General features: G+C 43.4%; 1 protein-coding gene and 1 long non-coding RNA gene across 9 annotated transcripts in view; one reads left to right on the top strand and one right to left on the bottom strand.

Moving 5' to 3' along the window:
* LOC148325568 (sickle tail protein homolog) overlaps nucleotides 1-18,062 on the top strand; it is an 88,412-nt gene extending 70,350 nt beyond the window's left edge. For 3 of the 8 annotated variants that reach the window (XM_088310360.1, XM_088310362.1, XM_088310361.1), the window contains 9 exons: nucleotides 390-551; nucleotides 1,031-1,295; nucleotides 2,413-2,481; nucleotides 2,763-2,925; nucleotides 3,004-3,073; nucleotides 6,910-7,074; nucleotides 11,021-12,865; nucleotides 14,487-14,603; nucleotides 15,975-18,062. In XM_088310360.1, the coding sequence (XP_088166486.1) occupies nucleotides 390-551; nucleotides 1,031-1,295; nucleotides 2,413-2,481; nucleotides 2,763-2,925; nucleotides 3,004-3,073; nucleotides 6,910-7,074; nucleotides 11,021-12,865; nucleotides 14,487-14,603; nucleotides 15,975-16,853 (3,735 nt within the window). In that variant the 3' untranslated portion in view covers nucleotides 16,854-18,062. Of the gene's footprint in view, nucleotides 1-389; nucleotides 552-1,030; nucleotides 1,296-2,412; nucleotides 2,482-2,762; nucleotides 2,926-3,003; nucleotides 3,074-6,909; nucleotides 7,075-11,020; nucleotides 12,866-14,486; nucleotides 14,604-15,641 lie in introns of all 8 variants that reach the window. The other 5 variants (XM_088310363.1, XM_088310364.1, XM_088310365.1 and 2 more) reach the window with 5 other exon arrangements.
* On the bottom strand, nucleotides 9,837-24,731 carry LOC148325567 (uncharacterized). Its single transcript, XR_015846086.1, has 3 exons — nucleotides 24,656-24,731; nucleotides 11,331-11,494; nucleotides 9,837-11,246 (listed from the first exon to the last, which is right to left on the bottom strand). It is a non-coding gene; the product is annotated as an uncharacterized LOC148325567 (long non-coding RNA).
* Nucleotides 24,732-27,516: the final 2,785 nt, after the last annotated feature.

Raw genomic sequence — 27,516 nt, 5'->3', positions numbered from 1 at the left:
AAGCAAGACTAGTCAGCTGCCCCCCCAGTTGTGGCACATGCTCAACCACCCTACTTTTTAGCGCTTCCAAGTAGGAGAATAATTAGTGCTTTTCACTTTTTGAAAACCATACAGAGGCCTAATTTTACATAAAAAATCAGAAAGCTTTGTCCTTGTATGTGAGATACAGAAACGACATTCACTCTGTTCAAGTGAAAGCACTGCGAAGTTCTCTGATTAGTTGCAGTGAGTGTTCACGAACTGAAGTATCGTTCATCAACGGAAGCAGTATTTCTCTGAAAACCTATTTGTGAACATCGGCAATTGTAAACCAAGGTTCTACTGTATTGTATTCATGGTTTAAGACATTTGGATTGAATATACTGTTGCAAATATCATGTGTTGTGAAGGTGAGTCCTCGTAGCAGAGAGGGCAGCCCTGCCCCGCAGAAGCGACCGGCTCCTCTCCAGTCGAATGCACTTCACAGATCGGGTGTGCCAGAATCAACTCAAGAGAATCACACAACAAACCAAGTCAAAACCTTATTGAAAGCACCTGCCAAACCAATTGAGGTGAGCATGAATTTCACTGAGCTGAAGATGATTACAGGTACATGTAGATTATAGTAGTCTTTGTTTTTATATAATACTTACTGGACAGATTGCATTTTTATGTTTAGGTAATGAAGGTCCTTTGAATTTCAAGAATGGTATGGTAATCATTTTTTAATAAGCCTATTATGAGCAGTTTTGTTCTGTTGTAATTTTCAAGTTGTACATTATTAGATTGACCACGTAATTACCAATGTTTGTGAATTGTTTTTGTGGGTTTGTTATTTCACATTTCAAAATATTTGAATTTTTTTAAATATAATTTAAAAACACTCTGGCCCATTTTTATAAAGGAGAATAATTTTCTTCAAAAATACAATCTTCACATACCAAATCAATTCTGTATTAAATATTGTCATCTAATTGTAATTAATCCTAAAGTCTTAATAATGTGCGCTATTAAGTGAAGTGTCAATTAACTCAGTGTGACTCTTTGACAGAATACTGAACGACAATCTCCGGAAGGAAGTTTGAGTCAAGAAGCCAGCAATGTATGCCAGCCAAGCACCCATCAAACAAACCAGCCCTCAACTGCCACTCAAAATTTAGACCAGGTCTTGCAGGAAGCCCAGGACAGTCAGATAAATTCCATTCCTGATCTGGATCTGTCAGATACAAAAGTCGGTCACTCAGATTTGGCTTCCGAAGAGACAAATCCCTGTACTTCCAAGGCAGACGTGGAGAAACCTCGGGACACACTGCAAGGTTGATTTTGATTATATTAAAGTCATAAGCACGTAACCTGAAGTAGCACAAATGCTTATTGGATGGACTGGAAAGGGAATTTTGAGCTGTGTGAATTTGTCACCAATTAGGTTAACAAATGTTATAGGACAGGAACTTGTCTTCTGTATTTCTACCCCACAGTAATAATAATGTATTTGTAAACAGTGGATATTAAAAAAAAAAATCAAACACCCTTGTTCGAATATAAATATTTTGTATTATAAAATAATGAAAACCATCGCCCATTAATGTGATCTAAAACATCTTCAAATCAAATGGAGGTGGGGGAATCTTTAAGAGCGGGGTGTACAAATAAACAACCGAGATAATTGATCCTATTTTCCCTCCCAGCGCAAGCAATGTAACTGCGCGCATGGGTGGACTTTTTTTGGGGGGTTTCATATTTTGCTCGACTTTTCACATGTAAATTTGGCTGAGATTTCATGTGTGTTTTTGCATAATGTATCTCGCCGCCATAGCCGATACATATGCAGACGGAAGGTAGATTGATCAATTGTACAGCCCCTGTACTTGCCAAAAAACCCTGCAGCTCTTCTTGCCTTTATATCAATGGAAGATGCAGACAGTGGCTTGTGTCCTAACATTTGATGACAGAAAATGCCAGGAAAAGCTGATTTCAACAGCTGAACTTGATTTGGCATTATTTAGATGAATTTAAATATGATTGGTTAATTGTGGACATAACCGCATCCCCACTTATAACATGGCGTGCACACTGTGCCACCACATTATCTCATTTGAAAAAATACTGTTATCTTGGTCTCCTTTTCGATTAAAAAAAAAAACTGGGGTGCACAGACTTTTTATCTGTGCTATTTGTACAATGTATGACTTTTAAGTGTGAACATATGCAAAAAGACCAACTCTAATAAAGCATATTGAGCGTTGCTTGGTGCACAAACACATACGGTGCATGAAAAGAGCAGTATTGGTAGCATAACAAAAAAAATCTTTCATTTTTAAAAGGGATTCCCTTTTGCAGATAACCATTCGTTTAATCTAATGTTAAATTTTGATGCCCTAATTGTATGTTACACTTGTAGTAGCGATGACATCTTGTGTTTCTTTTCTGCAGCTTCTGTGTCTGGAACTCAGGATCAAAAACAGGCATGGCAAAAGGATTTCTGCCTGCTGCAGCCCTCTGGTAATAAATCTGATAATATTTTTGTTTTGTTTTTTGCTTTAGACCAACAATATGCTGTCTTTGTGATTACCTAATAAAGTACAATATTTCAAAGAATTGGTGTACCCAGACTTTTTTTCAATGATTTTCTTTTCTTCATTATTTAGTTAAAATCCTGGACTTCAAACACACATTTAATATTATTACAGCTGTATTAAACCACATTACAATTGAACAGCCCAATCTATTAAAATACGGTATATAATATCTCAGCCATGAAATCTGCTCTTGATTGCATTTAGCTTCTCAAGCAACAGTGGAACCGCCACCATCAGCTTCTCCATCAGCCTCTCCGTGTGCAAAATGGAGCACTCGTCCACAGATGGAAAAACCTAGACGCTCCAGTGTGGAAAAGAAACAGGGTCCTGATAGGAGTGGCCAGTCTCCTCCAGCTCTCTCAAGAAGGTGTTTATCACTGTAACATATTCATTTACAGTCTCCAAACTGGCGACTCCATTGTGAAATTGTTCATTATATTCTCAGATCCCATTCAGCCACTGAAAGGACTGGAGAGGTAATCTATACTACCAGGAAAGAATCTGGTGGCGAACAGGTGTGTGCACGCAGGGGTGGTGTCTGTGTGTGTATTATACTTTTTAACAGAATTGTCCATGATTCTCACATCAAATAGGGCAATAGTGTTCAGAAACAATTGAGTTAATTCCTGCTGAAAGAATCCCTAATATTGCAGAATTTATTTTCAGGGGCACCAGCATGTTGTGATGTTCAAAGGAATAGTTTCTTCAGTTTTCATAATACATTATCCATTGAATGAAGGTACTTGTAAAATAAATAAATCAAAATACATGAAAGGCTCTATTTTCATAGACGGACTCAATTGCGCTCAGCATAAACTGGCACATCTTAATTTACGTTTTTACACATTTGGCAGACCGCGCTGCGCCATGATGGGCCATCCAGTGGACCAAGGTTGTTTTCTTTCACACCACCAGTATACCTGACATTTTAATTACAGAAAATAGACTAAATCTTCAATCAGTTGAAAAGCAGGTTCTAACTCTAATTAACTATGTCAGGGGAGGGATGTCACTGGTCACCATACTCCTTAGAGTCATGGTTTCAAATCAAAACCATAAATATCTCTGAACAGCATACAAGCAAATAATGAAACAAAGAAATGAAATTAACACAAAACAGTACTGAGGCATTCAGGGAAATTATCACACTGAGGCATTCTGGGAGATTATCAGCCTTATCAGGTTAGAGCTGGGGTGCTCATTACGTTGATCACGTTCGACCAGACGATCGCAAAGGTAGTTTGGGTAGATCGCGGATTGGGGGGAGGAGTTGTTTTTCACAATGACATTTTGCCAGTCTACCATCGCAATACCAAAGATTTTCGGACTGTTCATGGAAAATATGATATCAACTTTCCGCCAAAAAGCGAGCTGAGGAAGAGAAAGGTGAAGGAATTAAAAAGCCAGTTTCATTTTTCAGACAACTTACTTGAAAAGCGAAAGCCGCCACCGAGATTGGCTACATCTACATACATTGTACAAAAAAAAATCCGCTCTCTCTTTCTCTCTCTCTCGCAGTCTCTCTCTCTCTCTCTCTCTCTCTCTCTATATATATATATATATATATATATACCTTTGCATTTTTATAGTAGGTAGATCATTTTGCCTTGGTCATTTTATAAGTAGCTCGTATGCTGAAAAAGTGTGAGCACCCCTTTGTTAGAGAGATGTGAGTGGTGTTATTTTTATTTTTTTTTTTTTTCTATTTTTTTTTTCTAGTGTGTCTGTTGTCTAAACCTGTGATGTTTCTTGCTTGCAATAACATGAATGATAAGACAGACTACCACATTGTGGACAGCTGCCCTTTTTTTCCAGCTTTCTCTTGCACCATCACCGAAAAAACATACTCGCGTGATGTCGCGTAATTTGTCACACTCAATTTGTAGCATAGACCTCTCAGACTTTGGCCAGCAGGGTGTGCTAACATGTACTCTGCAATACCCCAAAGGGACAGGCTCAACGGCCGAGAGAATTGTTAATTCTGTAGCAGAGGTCCACGACTAAAATTTCTTCCAATTAAAAGGTCCAAACCAAAGTCCAACTTCCCTTAATGTTTAGCCTATTGTCATGACCCGCGTCGGGCATGTCAGTGTTTGTGTTGATATTTTCTTCCCTCCTTCCTGCCATGTGCTTTCTGTTATTGTTTTGTCTGCTGTGATAGCGTTTCCCCTCAGCACTCGTCCTCACCAGCCACGCACCTGTTCCCCGTTACCCTCATCACGCACCTGATTTATATCTGCTCCCCTAATTCTCGGACTACTTAAACCTCCCAGACCGACAACGCAGTGTCGGGTCATTGTTCCTTCTTGCCGCTACCTTACGGACTTCCACGACCACGTTTGTTCTCGTTCCTCGTTCCTTGTTCTCGTTCATGCTCTGATTCTCGTTCCGCTCTCGTTCACTCCCCCGCTCTCGTTCATGCCCTTTATCCTTGTCCCAGTTAGTCGTGTTCACTTTGCCCTTGTTGTTTTGTATCCTGCCACGTTGTTTGTCCATGTTCGATCCCTTCAATAAATTCCCTTAACCCTATCCACCTCCCTGCCTCCTCGCCTATTGGGTCCACCTCCTCCTTGCCGTAAGGCAATCCTGACACCTATGTTCACATTATTATATAGTTTCAATAATTAGTCATTTTCAACAGAGCACACTTATATACTAAATATTTAGCAATGTTCCCATTAAACACCTTTGCCAGTCAAACAAATATAAGGCGTTTATTTCACATTCAAGAAAATGTGGCTCCAGGAATTTAAGGGTGCCGCTTCCAGAAAAAAACAGTAAAATATCTCCTGCAGAAATATATCAAGTGCTAATGAGTTAACATCTTTTACCTTTTTTTCTTAAATCAAAGAGTTATCAGCCTAATAAAAACGGAAAGCCCAATTATTCAAGTAAAACAGGTCAACGTGTTCAGTACGCAATCAATAAAAATGGCTGTCCTCATGAAAAACTAATTCAAAATGAGCTTTGACACCACCTTTTCTTTTGAACATTTTTTCAACTTCTCTTAATGAGAAAAATGAGTTTGTGACTGCCCTGCCAGTGACTTAAATCTGGGTTGGAACAGAGTCAGGGCCATTGGGATTTGGTAGATTATTTCACACATCTGGGCTTAGTGTTTTCCTTTAAATAATGTTTGTGCAACCGCATTTAAGCACTCCTTCACAACTTCCCATCACTTGAACGTTTTTTATGTTTCCCCAAAATTCATGATACTTTTACTGAATATTCGTTTGCATGCCGCTGGGCTGTAAACAAAAATGTAAAAATCTGTTATACTGAACTCGAAGTTCGATGTTTTTGCGTGCGCTCACCTCAAACTTCTGCGGATAACTTTGCAAAAAAGGGCGGTGCTTTGTTTCGTAGTGGCGCTTCGCAATGTTGCGACGGTTTCGGAGCATATGATGCACACTGGCTTTGAATCGGCTGCAGCCAGAACGAAATTACATTTCTCCATCCATTCATTTAAAACAAGACGCATCAACCTCGCTAACTTTTTAGCAAGGCATACTGTCAGCAGCACTCTCTTCCGGTCTGCTGCGCAATTGGCAGTGGATCGTAAACAAAAGATTTGATTGGCTCATATCAGTGACGCCTTTTCCGTATTAACTAGAATTGCAGCGTCAACGTTTGCGAATGCGCCCTGAAAAAAATTCATCATAGATTGGTCATGGGTCCGGTCCGAACGCGGTCCGCCATTTGGTGATGCCTGGTCTATAGAATAGGCCGAGAGAATTGTTCAGTCTATAGAATAGGTGCGTCGCATGACAAGGCGCCTCTAAATTGTATATGTTGTTTTTGTGCTGTCAAGTGATTATTTTTTTAAACTAATTAATTGCAAAAAAGTCATATGTTAATTGTGATTAATCAAATTTTTTGCACTTTTATTTTTTGTGAAGCTTTTAACAGGTATTTACTTGAATAATATATTTTAATTAATGTAAAATCACCAAATATGAAGTGTATTTTAAATCCAAGACTTTTCCAATAGTTTTCTTTGATCTTTGTATACAATCTAAATGGAGTCATCTTGACAGGAATTTTACTGAGAAACAATTCTCCAAACTTAAAACACTTGCTAAAGCTGTCCAGCTAATAAGGTACAGTGTTCAAATTTGGCTTTGCAAGATATGGAAATAAAATTTTGAAGGAAATAAAACTGTGTTAACTGACTTAAAATACTTAATCACGTGAATTTAAAAAAAAAATAATCTTGAGCGAACGCTTTTATTTTGAGAGCCCATGTTTTTTTCAAGCTTAAATTTCACTGTGGATATGATCGGTTAATAAATAATGTATTATACAAAAAAAATAACAATTCATTCTGTTTTGTCTGTTTAATCATTGTAAGGGTGTCAGTGAGAAAGACCCATCTGTTATTCCTCAACCCAAACCTCTGAGACAACCACCGGAGGTCAAACCCAAACCTAAACCTTCAGGCACCACTCCATCTACTGCCTCAGAAAATATGGATGAAGAGAAAGATGACAATAATAGATTACTCAAAGAACTCCAGGTATGTTCACTTCATTGAGTTTGTCAATTGAACCTCACATGTTCCTTTTGAATATGTGCCTTTGCATTTGTGTAATATGAATTGAGCAACAAGCCATTTTGCCACTTGTTATTGACTGAAAATGACATTACAGTTGCTCAGGGCTCAGGTCACGACTAATCATGACTCATCTTGCAAATGTCACAAATTCAGAAAACATATATATATATATTTATATATATATATATACATATATATATATATATATAGAGAGAGAGAGAGAGAGAGAGAGAGAGATAAGGTTATTGTCATGGTTTGTTTTTTTTTTCATATTTTTTATTGCAAAAAGTTTTTTAACTTGGATACCTCCAATTTCTTCCTTCTTGATGATTCTTTTTGATTTATTTACGTGAAGCCAGCATAATATAGGCCGCTAACTTGTACTGTTTGCGCTCTCATTTGAAACCAATTAATACCACTTCCAGCGCGCTCCTTACTGTTGCTCACTAAGGCTGACTTCTCAATTAATTATATTTATTTATGTATGAATTTTTTTCATGCGCGTGAATTACATGGACACAACTTACTGGTCTATGACGCAGAACAAAGTCACAACAGTGTGTGCATAGCTACCAGGGATTTAAATATGAATGGAACAATTGGCCCCTTGTTGCTGAAGCCAAGGGCTTTGTTTTATTTCATTATTGATATCATAATGCAGATAAATATTTGAGTAGCGCTCTGAGAGAATATATATCATTCATCGCATTCTTACTGATGAAATGCGCATGTAGCGCTTCTCCCTGACTTATTAGTACAACCGTAGCCTACACGCTGTGGTATTTTTGCCGTAGAGAAAGTAAATAATGTAAAAAATGTATTTGAGTTAGGCGAGTGGTCAGATGGCCGCCACTGGCTTCACGTCTCGCTATGGCGCTGAAGCGGCATAGAGTACCGTATCCCACTGAGGGGTGAACATTGTGTTTGCAAAGGCCGCCTATACTTCTCGTGTCGCAATTTTGAATTCTGCATTTCCTTGCAACAATAAAAAACATGAAAACTGTTGGTGGAATTCTGGAGAGGATTTAGTGAAGTATTGCAACCTTGAATGAACCCTAACGTGAATATTGGCTACCTTCGCCAGCACTCGCAAACGTTTTCCACTTAGTGGGATACTGGCTAAAATTTAGTCCGTTCATATATGGAAGAATAAAAAATGTCCACACTACACCCTCAATGAAGTGTAGATGTAGTAGATGTGCACGTAGTGTTGGATTGCAGAATTGGGACAGTGCGTTACGTCATCGATTGACGTCACTATGTTGGATCTGTCATCATACATCATGGTGGCACCGGTTGTTCTTTTGCTTAAAATCATATTAAAACCGCAGTAAAGTAGTAATGCAGTAATAACTCTGGCTCAGGCTTTCATATGCACTAGTTGCTATGTGTTGAAACTATACTTGGACAAAAAAACATACATTCAAATTACAGATGTACAAATGATAAAGAATGTAATAATTCAATATTTACACAACAATTTTTCGACACAGGCATTCCACCGAAAGCCCCCAGTTTCCTGCTATTTTCGTCAAATCTGCCATGAATAGTGGATAAAATGTTTTGGCTGAGCTACCGTGAATGTGGGATCAACCCAAGTGTGGTTTAAGGGCGCAAAAGGGCCAGGGCAACAGATCACTGAAGAGACACTTGCACCCTCAACGAGATCGCGCAATTGAGGGGCACCGGAGTGGAAGTGCAAGTATCGGGATTGCCCCTATACAATAAATCCATGACAGCCACCCTCAGATTCTGACTGCTTCACACGTGCCACTGAGCATGCGCAAGTTACTCGAACTAAACTCACCCAAGAACATTATACAAATGCATGTAAATGGACAGGCAAGGTGTAATATAGTGACATAATGTGTTGCTTTAGACATGTATTGAATAATGTTACTTTTCGTATTAAATTATTGTGACTTCTACTGACACCCTAAATAACAAAGATATGCAGTCAGTACGTATGATATAAAGAAATTCAGATAAAAAAAAAATTTAATAGAACTTGGTGACAATCAAATATAAATGCTGTTGCTCAATTTACAGTTAAGAAAAGGTTTCATGGGAAACAATGTTCGTAATATCCATGTTTCAAAATAGACAGCAGAGCACCACCACAGTTACCAAAGTTGGCCTGTTCAATAAATCAAAATTTAAATCGTGATTCAGATTTTGGCTTTTCTTGATCTTTAAAATCGATTCAAGTGTGGAATAGCTTGCTACGTTTACTAGTTCCTGTTGAAAGAACCCTGAATACACAATTTTGCTTACATAGAATGTTCAAGAATATAGTCTTCACAGTGCAGGGATGAATGGAGGCTTTGATGATTGTTTTGAGTTTTGAATATTAAAAGGAAGATGTTGAATATTAAGTTTTGAAATCAATGAAGAACTGTTTTAATAATCGTGGTTTCATTCTCAATCAAATTAATCATGATTATTTTCCAAAAATACTAACTTTTCATCATACTCACGACAACTAGCTAGACCTTTTTTTCTTGCACAAGCTATGTGAACTTATTATGAATCCCCTAAACAGTCTATTCAACTCTACCCGTTCAAATCCATTAAAGGGCAATACAATCCAGTAAAAAAAAGTCATTTTATGTTTTGAGGGAGATGCATGGTGAATTCATTTGAGCTAGTTTCTTTCTTTTCTTATTTTTTTTTTTCATTTCTCATGAACATGGAATCGTTTCAAGAAATGTCTGTCCACACCAAATGGTTGAATTGCTTTTATACATACAGTATGCCAGGTAGGAGTGCAATTGTAAGAGACGCAGAACCAAATAGCTCACCAAAAACAGAAAATAAAAAGCCAGTGTGATGTAAACATACTCAAACAAATGACCCAGGTAGATGGAGATCGCTCTTTATGTTTGCCCTACAATAACATTCTGGTTAGCTGGCTGTGCCTCCTTGGGCCCACAGCTTAGTATCCTCTCTCTGGGTGCCCTTGCCTGTCCTCAATTACCGCTGGTGCAAGGCATATACTTGCCAGTGATGGGTTGTCACAGTCCCAGGTGGTGCCTCCCGCCCAAATCAGGCCCTGTTGGTGGTCGGGCCCCCCTGCTCTCCTAGTGGGATGGTGGTAGCGCATGGGTGACCTGGGGTCAGCGGTGGTCTGGCCCCATTTTCTCTCTCTCAGGCTTGGTCAGGGCACCACGGTGGAACTGGCAGACTGCCTTGGGTCCCGTGACGTGGGTGATGTTGTTTCAACTGGATCCGTCACACTGTGCTTGCCGTCCTGGCTCCCGTTCAGGTGGGCGAGTCTGAGTCCGCCCTTCGCTGGTGTGCATGTGGGGCAATTACACTAGATGTCTACCATACATGTTTGGTGGTGTTTATTCACTAATAATTCGCTGAGTCGCTGGTCCTGAGACCACGAACAATTGACACAGCTTGTACCATCCTCTCCTGCCTCCTCCTTTCCAGTTCTCTGCCGTGCTGTCCTCTTGTTGAATTCCTTCCTCACATTTAATTCACAGATAAGAACACCATCCCTGTGTAACATATTAGTCATGCTGTGATTTTCTATATATTTCCCATGTCTGTTCTGTTCTGGCTTTCTGTCTGCTCAAACCATTTTCTGTTGGGCTGTCTTCTCCGTAAACTTCACAATGTAAACAGCCACCAACGGAGTATTCCAAATACCCTTGTTACATAGCAAAACTATTCCAGCAGAAAAGAGCAAATTGATACACCATTCTGAATGACCATATAACTGTACAGGTGTACAAGAAAGAAAGAAATATTGGTTTGTGGACATAGCCTAAGCCGTCTGTTCATTCACCCAAGCAACATAAAAATCTCAGCTACTTTCAAACTGTGTTGGATATAACATACAAAAAAAACCATGAATATTAATAGATATGAGTTATTCAATCTCCATTTCCTTTTTTAGGTGACAGTAGAGGCATCAAGCAGTGATAAGTTGCATATTGAAAAAAAACTATTCGAAGGACAACAAAAGACACCTCCAAAATCTGCGGTGGCTGGCCAGAAGCCCATCCTTACAATTACTGCCCCGTCAGCGCCTCATTTAGGACCGACTAACGGTTGTCTTGCTAACCATTCAATGTCTCTCCTACCAGAAGAATTGGGTGAATCTCAACATGGTCTGGTGGCTCCTGAATGGAAAGAAAAAGGGAAGATGGTTAAAAATCAATCAATAGCAAACTTAAATAGTGAGAATTCTCCAAATGTCGACTCACAATATATTCAGATCTGTGACAGTGTGCTCTTACATAGAGAGACAACTGAAGGAATTACAAGCCCAGATAAAGATGAATCTTCCAGCTTCGCTCTCAGCTGTAATCAGGAATTCCGATATTCACCTCCCGCAAAAGAAAATAAGATGTTGACAACCATCACCTCTCTGCAAAAAGACAATATCCAATCAAATGACACTGGTCAGATGGACACAAATGATGCCAAACAGGTGCCAACTAAAGAGTCAAATTTTAATAAAACATTACCAATAGAAAACACTTCTGAGTCTTCTAAACAAGAATTACTAAATGGCAAGCAGGATCCAAGAACAAATACAGATTTATGTCAAATCCAAGAGGGGAAGTTACAGCGATCTAGCAACAAAGAGCAATGCCCGGAAGAAGAAGGTAGTTTGAGTCCTGATATTTTTGATGATGGGGGACCTCCTCCCCCACCACTTCCAGCTGGTAAGATTGCACAACAACTCACAAAGATTAGAATGAAAACACAGTGTAAACAAGATCTGGACAAAATGAAATGCTCTGACATAAAAATGGCAGCTGAGGAGACAACAGACCAACCAGTGTGTCAGGCTTATGAGAACCAAGGTTTTGAGGACAATGATTCCTGCGACAGGGAACCCATCATTAACTTGAATGAGCCTGTGCATTCAGAGTCAGACTTCAAGCGCCTGTCAACTATCTATGAGCATGAGGAGGATCTTCACCGGATTGTTTCTCCAGAGGGTATTGTGGAAGAGAAGGCAGCGACACAGGAAATAATGGAAGAAAATAAAGGCTTACACCTCAACAACATTTCAGACAGTGGTCAACATTCGCAGCATAATTTATCTCATAGTAATGATTCACTTGATAAAAAACAAGAAAAGACTGAATCGGAATTACCCAATAAAACAGAGTCAAACCGTAAATTAAATTTTAAATTCCCCAAAAACAAATTGTTAGCAATTAGCCAAGCGATACACTCAGGGACAACAAAAACTGCAACGAAGACTGTTGAAGTGGTGGTCCTTAAAGAAGAGGAAAAGAAGATACTTGACCAAGACCCAATAAAAGCACCCAAGAAGCAAAATAAGCAATCAAGCATCTTTAGGAGCCACAGTACCAAACAAAACCAAAATGAGGGCAACAAAGGAAATCTCATTGAAATAAGTCCATCTTCTCCTGTTGCCGTGAAACAAATATCCAACGCCAAGTCACATAGCCCAGTAGTGGATGTAGAAGATCTGCGCAAGAGAGCACATCACCCAATTGGCAGTTTAGATGAGTCAATCAAACTGTTGGAAATCAGCATGGACCGTGAAAAAAGTCCTCCTTCTTCCTTCTCCATTAAATCTTCACCTCCTCCCGAGAACAGTGACAGAGCTCATCTTTCAGACGAGCTCAAGCAACAGCGAGAGGGAAGCCCGTCAAAGAGACCAGCCTCTCAGATCCTCAAGAACTTAAATTCACCCCAGAGCAAGAGAGTCAAAGCACAGCCACCACCTAACTGTGTGAAATCCTCCACCAAGAAACAGGTCTGACATCTACTGCATATAGCTGCTTTGCTTCATTGGTGATGGGCTTTTTTACTCTGACTGTGCAGTCATTTTACTTAGTGGTTTTGTGAGTTTCTTATTTATTTTTTTAACCAGACAAGCCAAATAGATTTCTGTCAACAACATTCATTATTTTTCATCTGTCAATAAGTAGGTTAGGTGTACTGCCAGAGAACTACATTGTATGAAAGGCCATTGGTGTGAATTTTCAACCAGTCAAGAGAAAAAGATCCCTTCATCAAAGTAAAACCTTCGGTGCCTTTAGAACGAAGCTGTGCATTGTTTGGCCAGCGAGTCAGATCCAGCCAGAGATCAGTCCCTAACCAGCTATCACTGGATTATTATGAAGTCAAAATGAAACTAAATTAATTTGCTGCAGTGCTTTTATTTTGAAAGCTGTGCTTTTGTATTCAAAGTCTCTTGACTTGTAATTGTTTTGTGTGTTTGTATGTGGTAAGTGCACATGGGTGGACCGGATGTTATCACATGGGAAGCTCTAACTAAGTTTAGTTAGCATTTGCTGCTGAAAATATTAACACACTAAAGGTTTCGATTGTATGTGATGCTCACTGTGAACATGTTTTATTCATGTTGTGATTATAGGGATGTAATGTTCATATGTATTGGCAGAGCTGGGCCCTTGACCCTTTTTTTTTTCATCAGTCCTCCGCACTCCGGCCGCAATCCTGGTACTGCTCTGGCCTCAACCCTCCATCCTTATTCATTAAAATTGTCGCCGGGAGAGATGCTAATGGCAGAGTTTTATATAAACATCATTAGCTGGCTGATTTACAATTCAGATCTGCTTACCTAATTATGGGCCTATCATGGTCTTATGCGTCTTCTTATTATTTGTCTCCTTCGTATCATTTTTCTATTTTCTTATTCTGCATAAAAGTGCCCAATCCAAGTAAATTTGCACGATTGAGTTATTGCACCCCCCCCCACCCCACCCCCCGCAAACCCACTTGTAATAGTATGCCCGAGTAGGCTGTAGGAGCCACGGGTTACGTGATGTCACAATCAGGAAATACAGGCATGCTTGAACCCACACTGCTGTCTCACATGTCTTCATACACAAACAGTTGGTAGCTTTTGACGCGTTTGGAGTCAATTTTTGTTGTTTGGTCATTTTGTGAGTAGGTTCATCACACGCACGAGGGCTGGTTCATGGGCTGGACTAAAATCAAGCTCCGGCCTTTGTTAACTAATTCAGTGCCATTGACGGGATTAGAAGTCAAACTGTCCATTCATTTTAACCTGGGCTGGCAGTGAATTAGTTAATCGAACCCTTTTTTTAAATTTCAGAATCATGATGTAAAAGGTGCTTTATGGGATTTCAATCAAGTTTCAATCAATATGGTAATGCCACTAAATCTGTACTGCACTTCTAACTATTTGGTGTTTTACAGGACAAAGTCTTTCCTTTTGGTTTTCACGAGTTTCTTTCAACAGTTTTTTTTGTTTGTTTTTGTTTCATTTTTGCTCTACTTTATAACTTATTAGTCGTCATTACTTCCCTTCTGTTTACATTGCATCTTTCCTTACATTGTTTGGATTTGCCTAAACGTGTCTCCTTTTGTTTATAAATCCTCCCCAGACTTCCAGCTCTTGTACTCAGCGAACTCACACCAGGTTACGTCACTCTTCTCCCTCTTCTGGCTCACCTGAGATAACCAAAGTGCTGCAACAAGCTTCCCCCAAGAAACCCAGCCAGGTAAAGATTTGGCCCCATGAGACTTTAGTAACTCAGAAAAAGCACAGGCAAGAGAGAAATTGCAGCCATTTCCCAAGAATCTTGGGAAAGACAGGTATTATGAATCTGTACACCAGAAGCAAAAATAATTGATGCTCACCCATTAAAAGTGGAACCCTATTCGTGAGTTTGTACAGATTCATTTTAGTATGCTATTCAATGTTTTATATTTTGCATGTTTATCCATCAATCTTATAAGATATTGATTGTTTATGTCATCTTTTTCTGTCTTTATTTGCACGAAATTTTCATTCTGGCATTCCTCTCCTAAGATACACTCAGTGATTTTGCCGTCACGTAACAGAGTGTATCTACTGAATCTTTGTAATCCTGCATGATCACTGGAAATGGCAATTCTTTCTCTATCTAGCAGCATCTAGTGAGTTGTGGATATGTCTGTGTCAAAAGTATTTTGAACAAAATAATCTAAATGTATCACTAATATCAATGCCAGTCAGTACTGCACGCATGTTTTTTGATAATGGTCCATTTCAATATAATTTTAATTTCATTTGTTTAAATTAATATTAAACATACACTTCTTAATCATTCAGTGTACACCTAAAAAGGCATCAGGGCCAAAGTGTAAATGATATTTCTTGCCTCATTTTGCGCAAATGGTGAAATTATTATAGTTACTGGATGCATTTAGTTATAGGTTTACTTTAATGTATTCCATGACCATGCTCATAGCTCAAAACACTTGTATCTCCAATGAAGTTAAAAAAAAAAAAAGTTTTTGTCACATTACATTTATTGGCCAGCTGAGGGCAGTTTAAGACAGACAAAAAGACAAATGTTAATTGAGCCGAAAGTTCACGCAGTTCATCAGTACAGCAGTAATATTTTTCAGCCCTCGCATAGAGGCAAGATTACAGTACATGACTGCCAGTATTGTCATATTGTGTGTCTTGCTTAGCACCACCTTGCTTAGCATTAAGTCTGAAAGGCTAAGCCATCTGTCAGTTTTTAAATACATAGTGTCATTTGAATTTGCAGTACACTTCAACTGTGGAGTGGTAATCCATCCATCCATTATACCATACCGCTTCTACTCAAGGGAGTCGCGGGGATGCTGGAGCTATCCCAGCTGTCTTCGGGCAGTTGGCAGGGTACACCCTGAACTGGTTGTATGTATGTATGTAAGAATGTGTGTGTATGTGTATGTGTGTGTGGGGGAGGGAGGGGGGGGGGCGTGTGTGTGCGTGTGCGTGTGTGCACGTATGTACACGAAAAACAGTATTTTTAATTCGACAACGGCAATACGTTATTGTTATTCCCCTTGAGTGTGGACTTTATGCTGGTGTTGACATCCAATATTCCTGTTTTCAGGCTGACAGCAGAGGCACAAAAGCAGCCGGGGATATTAACCATTCCGTAGTTGCTTTGCGTGCCTCTAAGATTCCAGCCTTGTGCCAAAATTCTGGAAAACACCCTTCGTCTTCCACCTCTTTGTCCACTCCTCACTGCACAGATGCTACAGATAGCCTCCAGACCTTCACCTCTTCCTCCTTCACTTCTTCTGCTTCATCACCCGCAGCTATGTCCACTTCATCCTCTGGAAAACACTTACTTCTTTCGCCTCCTCCTTCCAAAGCCTCCATGTGCACCTCCGGTTTGTCTTCTCCTTCCTGCACTCAACGCCCCAAGCAGGCGTGCTTTTGCCCTCCATCCTGCTCCTCAGTGCTTAAAAACTCAGTAAACTCCCTACATTGTATCTCGTCAGTGTCCTCCTCTTCACATGCATCCTTCCAGCCTCCTCACAAGTCTCTAATCCCTTCTCTGAATTTGAGTCATCTGCTCCCCTCATCTAGCAAAGTCACGTCAGCATCCCTCGCTAGTGGCGACCCGGCGACCCCAGCCCCCCCCCAAAGAGGGTCTCGCAGCAGCAGCAAAAGGCAGCATCACGGCCTCACGCTCGCCACTGCCACCGCCGCCATGTCTCAGCTCACATCCTACTCTTCATCATCATACTCCTCGTCATCACCGTCCTCTTCCTCAACTTCCTCCTCCCTTTCGCCCACCTCCTCTTCATCGTCTCCACTGTCCCCATCTTCCTCCTTCCACCACCCAGGACTAAGTCATGGTGGGAGGAGCAGCCAAACATCCATGTCCAACCCCGGTTCTCCCAATTGCAGCAAGAAATTCAGTCAGACCCAAAGCAGCCACACCCAACACACAGTGGTGGTAGCTACAAAAGAGATAGGGTGACAGTTAACTTATGATAAAACACAAGGTATCCGACACAATGCTAGCGCATTGTTGCATGCAAAAAATATCAATGCAGGACTTGCATGATTTGTTTGGCAATTTTATCTAATATAATAATCTAAAAAACTTCTATAATACATAATAACACTATTTTAACCACTATGATAATACAATTCATTTGTTAGCAATTGGTGCTGTTTGCCACTAAAGTTAAAGGAGTTGAAGCCACGTTTTGCCTGTAGATATTTTCAGTTCAATTTCAAAGTGTGCGAAACAGTCATCATTGGCTGTCACCATTATTGTTGGGATCAGCTAAAGCTGACTTGTACAACTGTTTTGAATTTTTTTTTGCCATCACACGAGACATCGCATTACATAGTTTATGTCCACCAGCAATCCTATTGTCTTTGTATTCTTTTTTGTAATTGATTAGCATTTGCTTGTCTGTTACTTAAAGCACAATTGCGATCAAATCTCAGCAACACAAATTGTCTTTTATTTAAAATTAAAAATTTTCCAGCCCTGATGCACGATGACAGTCTTTCCCTTTTTGGTTGGTATTGATAGGTGAAACCTAAATTCCTCTTCAGTATGTTTTGCGACTGAAGAATTTGTTACAGTTGGCGAGGTTCATTTAATAATTGGCAACTCAGAGAATGTATTGTATTGTTACTAAAATATTTCTACAGCACTCAGTATTTAGTTAGTATCATGTAGATCTTGTTCCTTATTCAGAAACAGAATTGTCTTTATAGGCTAAGTACGTAAAAATCGACAAGTAATTTGTCTCTGATAGTTTGGGCCACTATAGTATTAGAGCAATAAGCAACCTTAACAAAAAGAACATTTAAGAACCTCCTTTTCCAAACTGTCCTTTTATTTTCCTCATTTTCTCCCCGTCATCTATAACATAAAGAATTTGAAGCTTTACAATGGACCAAGGATGAAATGGCCTATTATATGTTTTTTTTTTTTTTTTATGCTAATACCACAGGTCCTGGTGAAAAATGATAAACTATTATGTGAGCACAGTGTGTTTTCTTCATCCTACTTTTTTGTGTAACATCAGTGTGTGACGTATTGTATTTCTATAAAAAAATATTTAAATGTTCTTATTGGGATGATGAGTATACACTGTTTACTGTCTTGGACATACAGAGTAGGTCCGATTACAATCCTAATGACTTATGATTAAAAATGTGTAAAGTTCATGTGTCAGGAGTCGCCTTGCGGCGATGAGGAGGTGGACCCAAGAAGCGAGGAAGCAGGGGTAGGTGAAGCTTTAAGGAAATTTATTGTGGAGCTTGGTGGGGACGAACAACGGGGCGTGGGCAAAGAAACAACACAGGCAACTGAACGAGACTAACTGGACGATGACAAGGACCAAACACGAGACGGGAACGAGCCAGGCGGACAGGGAACGAAGACAAGTGCAACAACGGGAGCAAGTCGTGAGAGTCCGAGGTGACGTGGCAACAGGAGGCAAACAGGGTAATGACCCGACACTGCGTTGTCGGTCTGGAAGGTTTAAATAGTCCGGGTACTTAGGGGAGCAGATGGGAAGCAGGTGCGTGATGATGACTAGGAACAGGTGCGTGATGATGACTAGGAACAGGTGCGTAGCTGGTGAGAACGAAAACAATAACAAAGGCACATGGCAGGGAGGTGATGAAAACAATAACAAAAGGCACATGGCAGGAAGGAGGGAAGAAAATAACAACAAAAACACTGACGTGGCAGACACGGGTCATGACAGTACCCCCCCCTCAAGGGACGGCTTCCAGACGTCCCAAACGAAAACAGTCAAAAATGAAACCAAGTCCAAGAACGAGGGTGGGCGGAAGGGGGCCGGTAGGTGGGACCAAGGCCCGCGAACTAGGCCGGTCTGGCGGATGTCCAGGGGGCCAGACCAGCGAGCCCCGACGGGGCCATTCGGGCGGACGTCCGGGAGGCGGGACCAAGGCCCGCGAACTAGGCTGGTCTGGCGGATGTCCAGGGGGCCAGACCAGCGAGTCCCGACGGGGCCATTCGGGCGGACGTCCGGGAGGCGGGACCAAGGCCCGCGAACTAGGCCAGTCTGGCGGATGTCCAGGGGGCCAGACCAGCGAGTCCCGACGGGGCCATTCAGGCGGGCGTCCGGGAGGCCCGATCAACAAGTCCACCCGTGAACACTCAGGCGGACGTCCGGGCGCACCCGAGACCGGAACGTGGAGCGGCGGCTGGTCGTCCAGCCCCGCCGAGTCAGGAACGTGGAGCGGCGGCTGGTCGTCGAACCCCGCCGAGACAGGAACGTGGAGCGGCGGCAGGTCGTCGAGCCCCGCCGAAGCAGGAACGTGGAGCTGTGGCTGGTCGTCGAACGCCGGCGGGACGGGAACTTGGAGCGGCGGATGATCGTCGAGTGCCCGCGGGACAGGAACGTGGAGCGGCGGCTGGTCCTCGAACCCCGCCGAGACAGGAACGTGGAGCGGCGGCTGGTCCTCGAACCCCGCCGAGACAGGAACGTGGAGTGGCGGCTGGTCCTCGAACCCCGCCGAGACCGGAACGTGGCACGGCGGCTGGTCCTCGAACCCCGCTGAGACAGGAACGTGGAGCGGCGGCAGGTCATCGCACCCCGCCGGGACAGGAACGTGGAGCGGCGGCTGGTCCTCGAACCCCGCCGAGACAGGAACGTGGAGCGGCGGCTGGTCCTCGAACCCCGCCGAGACCGGAACGTGGCACGGCGGCTGGTCCTCCAACCCCGCTGAGACAGGAACGTGGAGTGGCGGCGGTTCGTCGGATGCCGCCGAGGCAAGGGCGGCAGGCGGCGGCTGGTCATCGTCCACCGCTGAGGCAGGAATCTGGAGCGGTAGTGGATCGTCGGACGCCGCCGACACGGAGGCGAGAAGTGGCGGTGGTTCATCTGGCACCGCAGGGCCAGAGGCGAGAGGCGACGGCGGTTCATCGGACGCCGCCGAGAACGGGACTTGGAGCCGCGGCGGGCCGGGCGCAGCGGGGACCGGGACTGGTAGCGGACGCAGGGCGTGCTCCGCCGCGACAGGGACTTGTGACGGACGCAAGGCGTGCTCCGCCAGAACTGGGACTTGTGGCAGACGCGGGGCCTGCTCCGCCGGAACAGGGACTGGGGACGGACGCAGAACGTGCTCCGCCGGGATAGGGACTTGTGGCGGACGCATGGCGTGCTCCGCCGGAACAGGGACTTGTGGCGGACGCAGGACGTGCTCCGCCGGAACAGGGACTTGTGGCGGAGGCATGGCGTGCTCCGCCGGAACAGGGACTTGGGGCGGACGCATGGAGTGCTCCGCCGGAACAGGGACTGGTGGCGGACGCAGGACGTGCTCCGCCAGAACAGGGACTTGTGGCGGACACAGAACGTGCTCCGCCAGAACAGGGACTTGTGGCGGACGCATGGCGTGCTCCGCAGGAACAGGGACTGATGGCGGACACAGGGCGTGCTCCGCCGGGATAGGGACTTGTGGCGGACGCAGGACGTGCTCCGCCGGAACAGGGACTGGTGGCGGACGCAGGGCGTGCTCCGCCGGACCAGGGACTTGTGGCGGACGCCGAACGTGCTCCGCCAGAACTGGGACTTGTGGCGGACGCATGGCGTGCTCCGCCGGAACAGGGACTGGTGGCGGACGCAGGGCGTGCTCCGCCGGAACAGGGACTGGTGGCGGACGCAGGGCGTGCTCCGCCGGAACAGGGACTGATGGCGGACACAGGGCGTGCTCCGCCGGGATAGGGACTTGTGGCGGACGCAGGACGTGCTCCGCCGGAACAGGGACTTGTGGCGGACGCAGGACGTGCTCCGCCGGAACAGGGACCGGTGGCGGACACAGGACGTGCTCCGCCGGAACAGGAACTTGAAGCGCTGGCGAGGCGCCGGAGCGGGGGTCAGCAGCTCTCGGGAGGCCAGAACAGGCCCCAGCAGCTCGGGGGGAACCGGGACGGGGCTTATCATCTGGCGGGGAGCCGGAACGGGACTCATCTGCTGGCGGGGAGCCGGCACGGGGCGCGGCAGCTGGCGGGGAACCGGAACGGGGCTCGGCAGCTGGCGGGGAGCCGGGAAGGGGCTCAGCAGCTGGCGGGGAGCCGGGAAGGCGCTCAGCAGCTGGGGAGGAGCCGGAACGGGGCTCAGCAGCTAGCGGGGAGCTGAGACGGGGCTCAGCAGCTGACAGGGAGCCCGGACGGGACGCTGCGGCTGGCAAGGAGCCGGGACGGGACTCAGCAGCTGGCGGGGAGCCGAAAAGGGGCTCAGCAGCTGGGGAGGAACCGGAACGGGGCTCAGCAGCTAGCGGGGAGCTGAGACGGGGCTCAGCAGCTGGCAGAGAGCCGGGATGGGACGCTGCGGCTGGAGAGGAGCCGGGACAAAGCTCAGTAGCTGGCGGGGGGGCGACAGAGGGCCGGATGCAGCAGTCGGTCCGGGCACAGCCGAACCGGGGGCCCTGATCCCTATCAGCCTGCCGCCATAGGGAATCAGGGGAATGGGGAACACGCGGGACCAAGGTTACAGGGGCTGGTGAACGCGAGCTAGGGGGTGCCAGGGGGACGTGAGCAGGTACTAAAACCGATGGTGAACGAGGGGAACGACGTGGCCGTGATCTACGTGATTTGGGACGTGAAGTGCGCGAGGTGGATTGGGAGGTGGTCTTGGAAGACTCAAACGAAAAGGGTGTCAGGAATGGTTCGGGGGGGGAAAAGTGACTGGTACTAACTGTGTCCGGGTGGCGCTGAGCGTCTAACAAGGCGTAGATGTGGTCTGCATCGTACTCGTGATCCGAGTCGACAAAAACGTGCGGGGCATAGTGCTCAGAATCATCTGCTAAATCATTATCAACTAAAGCGTGAGTGGGTGAATTGGCCTGGTGATCAAAATTGTCGTCGTAATCGGAATCAATGGTACAGTGTGGAGGAAGGTCGGGAAGGAAGACGAGGGCGTTACCGTGAAAGGAAGACGAGGTACGGGGCTGGTCGGCAGGCTGGTGAGGGGCAGGCACCGGAGGCTGCACGGTCGGTGCAGCTGACGTGGGGGCTGCATGGGTTGCTGCAGCTGACGTGGAGGCGACGGGGGTTGCTGCTACGGACGTGGAGGCGACGTGGGTTGCTGCAGATGACGTGGAGGCGGGACGCCTTTCAGCCAGCTGTCGGTCGGCCAGCTGTGCCAGCCTCATGCTCTCCACCATCTTGACCTCCAGCTCCACCATCTGAGCTGTCAGCTCCATGATAGTCTCCCGGGGTGGTACCGCGGCGGCGCCCTTCTCCGCGATCGAGGCTACCTGCTCCGCTATCTGGGCCAGTCGTGCGCCCAGCTCAGCGCGGCGGGAGTCCAAAAGGTAGCCGGTCTTTTCGAACAAGTCCTCGTAATCTGGGGAAGCGGGTAGCGTGGCAGACGTGGCGCTGAGCTGATCGGCGGGTTGGTGGGGGGGGTCCGTGCGGCGGTGTCCATGACGCCGCCGCGAGCCCCTCGCTGGGTCCTTTTTTCGGGGTCGGGTCATTCTGTCAGGAGTCGCCTTGCGGCGATGAGGAGGTGGACCCAAGAAGCGAGGAAGCAGGGGTAGGTGAAGCTTTAAGGAAATTTATTGTGGAGCTTGGTGGGGACGAACAACGGGGCGTGGGCAAAGAAACAACACAGGCAACTGAACGAGACTAACTGGACGATGACAAGGACCAAACACGAGACGGGAACGAGCCAGGCGGACAGGGAACGAAGACAAGTGCAACAACGGGAGCAAGTCGTGAGAGTCCGAGGTGACGTGGCAACAGGAGGCAAACAGGGTAATGACCCGACACTGCGTTGTCGGTCTGGAAGGTTTAAATAGTCCGGGTACTTAGGGGAGCAGATGGGAAGCAGGTGCGTGATGATGACTAGGAACAGGTGCGTGATGATGACTAGGAACAGGTGCGTAGCTGGTGAGAACGAAAACAATAACAAAGGCACATGGCAGGGAGGTGATGAAAACAATAACAAAAGGCACATGGCAGGAAGGAGGGAAGAAAATAACAACAAAAACACTGACGTGGCAGACACGGGTCATGACATCATGTCTCCATTTTTTTAGTACTCCTGTATATAAAATATATAATAGCTATTGTGTTCACTCAGTTGATTGCTTGTATAGTATCGAGTTGATGTGACATTTGGCGATGTGTAACCCACCCAGCTTTGAGGGAAAAATCTTTAATGATTTGCTGATTATTATAAAAAAAAAAAATGGAAGGAAATAAGGAAATTTGATGGGAAATCATAAACTAAGATGACCAGGAAGACATGCACGCAAATTTATAATCTGGGGTGTAGTGGCCATTTTAAGATATTGTTGACTTTAAAAAAAAAAATAATAATAATTGAACTGAAAAACATTGAGCTGAAATAAATAAATGTTTTTGGTGTTACTGTTGATTATTTGCTTTATTTTTTGCTTGTGAACTACAATGCAATCATTTTCATCTGTAATTCTACATGTTGCTGGTTCACATAAGTAATTTTCAATTTATTCTCATTGACTCCAATACATTCCATGTATTTCAGTTAATTTCCACTGTAAAATTCCCCAAATGTTTATACCTTACTCAGTTTATGTCCATTCATGACTTGTTATGACCATGGAATAAATGCAATATGTAAGAAGCTTAAAATCATGTTCATGCTGCAATCATGATTTGTCGAAATAACTGTGACACATTTATTTTGTAGGGTGGTTTAAAATAGATTGGGGAACCCACAGTGGAAACTAATCTTGACTCTACTGCTAAAAATTTAAATGAAGCCTTTACAGCCAAGATACACCTTTTTAACTTCGGAATGAATAACAGTTCAATCAGTGATATTTTTATTACGATTATACATAATCTAACATTTCATTCATCTGTTGAAAAATAAAGTCTGATGGTTGATGATTAGTGGAAGATTAACGTGTATGAGACATGATCAGAATTGCTTTCAACCGTCCTCCTTTTAGTACAATTTAGTGGGTAATAACACATTTGACAGTTTTTGCCTATAAAAGAATAATTTTCAGTAGAATACAATGAAACACAGTTGTGCTGGACAGACGCCTCTTTGTAAAACACACTGCATGGACCTTTTACTGTGTTCAATGTGAAATACACTTTTATATATACAATTCAGTATACTTTGGTTGATTTGCTGCGATAGCGGAACCTCTGCATGCCTGTTGAGTGTTTCACTTTTTCTTTGAAATATAAGATCTGAAATAGGTGTAAATATTTATTTGTCATTGAAGGCTGTAAGGCGTAAGGTTTGCTTTCATATAAAAGGTCTTCCAGACTATTGCAACTATAGCTGCTTCTACAAAGGCTTTTCAGGAGGGGGCACTGTCGGCCCACGAACCCCGTGCAACGTATACCATCTACACTCAAAAAAAGCAACATGAGTGTCTGTTATAACAACAAAAGCGTAACATGTAGCTTCTATTTAATTTATTGATGTTTAGCGGTTAAACATTTTCTTTTTTTTGTAACTTTTTCTTGATTGAACACATACCTCAGTCTAACAAACATAATATCTGACAGTATATTTCCTTTTTTTAAAACATATTGTACTGGCCTCACAGAACCTTTCTGCTAACCAGTTAGTTAAACACCTCCACACAATCAGTCACTGACGCCAGGATGGGTTTAGACCTTCTCTTTATATGGCAGGTGTGAAACTGTAACAAATACATCACAACAATAAATAAAATGGCGGCACGGTCGGCAATGGAAATAGTTCACATCCTAATTTGCGATTTACAAACTCTACTAATTAGCATCAATCAATGGTTAAATATTTGGAAAGCACTTACAAGGAATGCCGTTTTATGGACTTAAGCATCAGACACAACCTAACTGCTACTTGGCTTCGTGTATAACAGACTTTGTGTGAGCAGGAAGCGCTTGTTCTCGCGCTGACTTTTGACACTCTCTTAAAGGGACAGTGCACCACCAAACTGGGACTTAAAGGGGAATGGCATGCAACAGTCTCTTACCTATAAACAATTGAAAAGATAATAACGGCCAAAACACATATATATATATATATATATATATATATATATATATATAATCTCCCACCCAAACAAATACTAATGTAAAAATTCTAAATAAATAAATAAGAATACAAACAAAAAAGACATGGTATTTCCACCTTCCTACATTTCAAAACCAATGCCCGTTTGTACAGACAGTCCAACCAAATTTTCACCAATTGATATTTGGAGGAAAAACAAAAAGGAAAAAAAAAGACAGACAACACACACCCAAAGATAACTGTAACAAAATGAACAGTGAACCTGTCAACTTCTGTAGCTTTTAATTAGGGATCAGTCAAATAAAATCCAATCTGATTGGTGCTATGTAGTCCTTCCAACATTCCCAAATTCTGTTAAATTTATCCTCCTCTAATCTCAGTGTAAATGTCAACCTTTCCATCACATATATATTATGTATCACTTCAACCCAATCTTCAAACCTTGGTATCTCATTGTTCTTCCACTTTCTGGTAATCGCTTTTTTACTTGCCACCAACATTATTTTATACATACATTTATCCCCAAATCTGGTCAAATCAATTCCAGGTTTTTCCAAATAAAATGCTTTAAATGTAAGTGGGAGCTCTATCATCAGTATTATATCCATATGTTTCTTCAGCTCTTGCCAATAATTGCCAATGTAGGGACACCCCCAAAACACATAATATTGGTCTGCTTTTTCCGCACCACACAATCGCCAACACTTTGTATCACAGTATTTCGTCTGTGACGGTGTCCTAAAAAATCTCACAACATTTTTCCACCTGAATTGCCAGCAAGACAAAGAAGAAGTTGTACTCCACTGCTGTTTATTCATCTCTTCCCATTCTTCTACCAATATGACAACATTCGCGTCTCTCTCCCACTTCTCCTTTTTAAACAATGTATCAGTCCCCTTTAGGTCATCAATTCCCTTATAAAGCTTTGAAATGAGCTGTTTCCCCAGTCTGCACTGCTGTGCTGAAGTGAACAGCACAATAATATTGGGCCAGCTAACCTCCGAGGTTCTCCCCCTTGTTTGAGTTAGATAATGCCGCATTTGCAAGTATCTGAAATGATCCTGATTTGATCAACCATATTGCTCTTTTAGCTCTTGAAAACTCTTAATGACTTCCTTATTTAAGAGTTCCCAAAATATTATAGGTCCACTTTTCCAGTTTCTAAAACTCCCGTCCGTTCTGTTGGAAATAAAGTCTGAAGCATACACAATCCATCTTTGAAATTTTCTTTGGGTTTTCAAATTGTTTCTGGTAAGGATGTCAGACCAAATCTTGAGTGATAAATTCAGCCATGGGTTTGACCCTTCCATAATATGTTTTTTCAGGTCGGTGTCCACTATTATAGCTTGTACAGGAACACCATCGGTTGTACTTTCTTCAATATCTTTCCATCTAGCTGAGTCAATAATATCTTTCATTGGGCCGCCTGATAGTAGCTCTCCAAGCATGGGAGTCCCAGCCCTCCTTTATTTTTAGGTAACTGCAACGTTCTGTACCTAATCCTCGGTCTCTGCCCCTGCCAGACGAATCTTGAAATCATTTTATCCCATTCCCTAAATTCCCCTCCTGTTACCTCCACTGGCAGACTCTGAAACAGGTACAGAAACCTTGGCAATATATTGATTTTAATCGCCTCTACCCTTTGTGATATGGTCCTATAGGGTAACAGATTAGATCTGGAAATATCTAATTTAATCCTTCTAATCAATGGATCAAAGTTAATGGCTTTCAATTGTCCTAAATTTTGGGGAAGATTTACGCCCTGATATTTGATTGCTTCGGAGTCCCATTTTAACTCAGATTTGCCCATAATCTCCTGGGATAGTCTATAATTGAAGGCGATGACTTGGGTTTTTTGTATATTAATTTTATATCCTGAAAGATGCCCATAATCTATAAGGGTTGACATGAGTGCAGGAAAGGATGTGTCCCGGCTGGATAAGTACAATAAAACATCGTCTGCAAAAAGGGCTATTTTTTTGTACTCCTCCCCCCATAGCAATACCGGTTATATTCTCATTTTATTTTATCCAACTACTCAGAGGTTCAAGAAAGATGGCAAAGAGTAAAGGACTCGCCGCACATCCTTGTCGACATCCTCGTTCCAGTGTAATAAAGTTCGACAGACTCCCGTTAACCCTAATCCTAGCTATAGGTGTGTTGTATAAAGGCTGTATGGTGGAACTAAAACTTTTCCAGTACTTTATATAGAAAATCCCACCGGACTGAATCAAACGCTTTTTCCCCGTCTATCCCTACCACTATTGCTTCCATCCGATCTTTTACCAAATAGTGAAGCATGTGGAGGGTGCGCCTGATATTATCCTGCATCTGTCTCCGTTTTATAAAACATAAATCTATCTGGTCCAACTGGATTATGCCTGGCAAAATGTTTTCGAGACGTCTGGCTAAAATAGCTGTGAACAATCTATAGTCTTGGTTAAGAACACTGATGGGCCTGTAATTGGAGTATTCCTTTCCATCCTTTCCCTCCTGTGGAATCACCGATATAATAGCCTCTCTTCGTGAGTAGGGAATTTCTCCCTCCTTTAACACCCAGTTAAATGTTTTGTGTAAAAGTGGTATCAATGTTAGCCTCAGCGATTTATACCACACTTCAGTATACCCATCAGTTCC

The sequence above is a fragment of the Idiotropiscis lumnitzeri genome, chromosome 12, assembly GCF_059441095.1.
Source record: "Idiotropiscis lumnitzeri isolate Australia: NSW breed Sydney's pygmy pipehorse chromosome 12, RoL_Ilum_1.0, whole genome shotgun sequence".
Taxonomy (NCBI): Eukaryota; Metazoa; Chordata; class Actinopteri; order Syngnathiformes; family Syngnathidae; genus Idiotropiscis; species Idiotropiscis lumnitzeri.
This window is presented reverse-complemented; position numbering and strand designations above follow the sequence as displayed.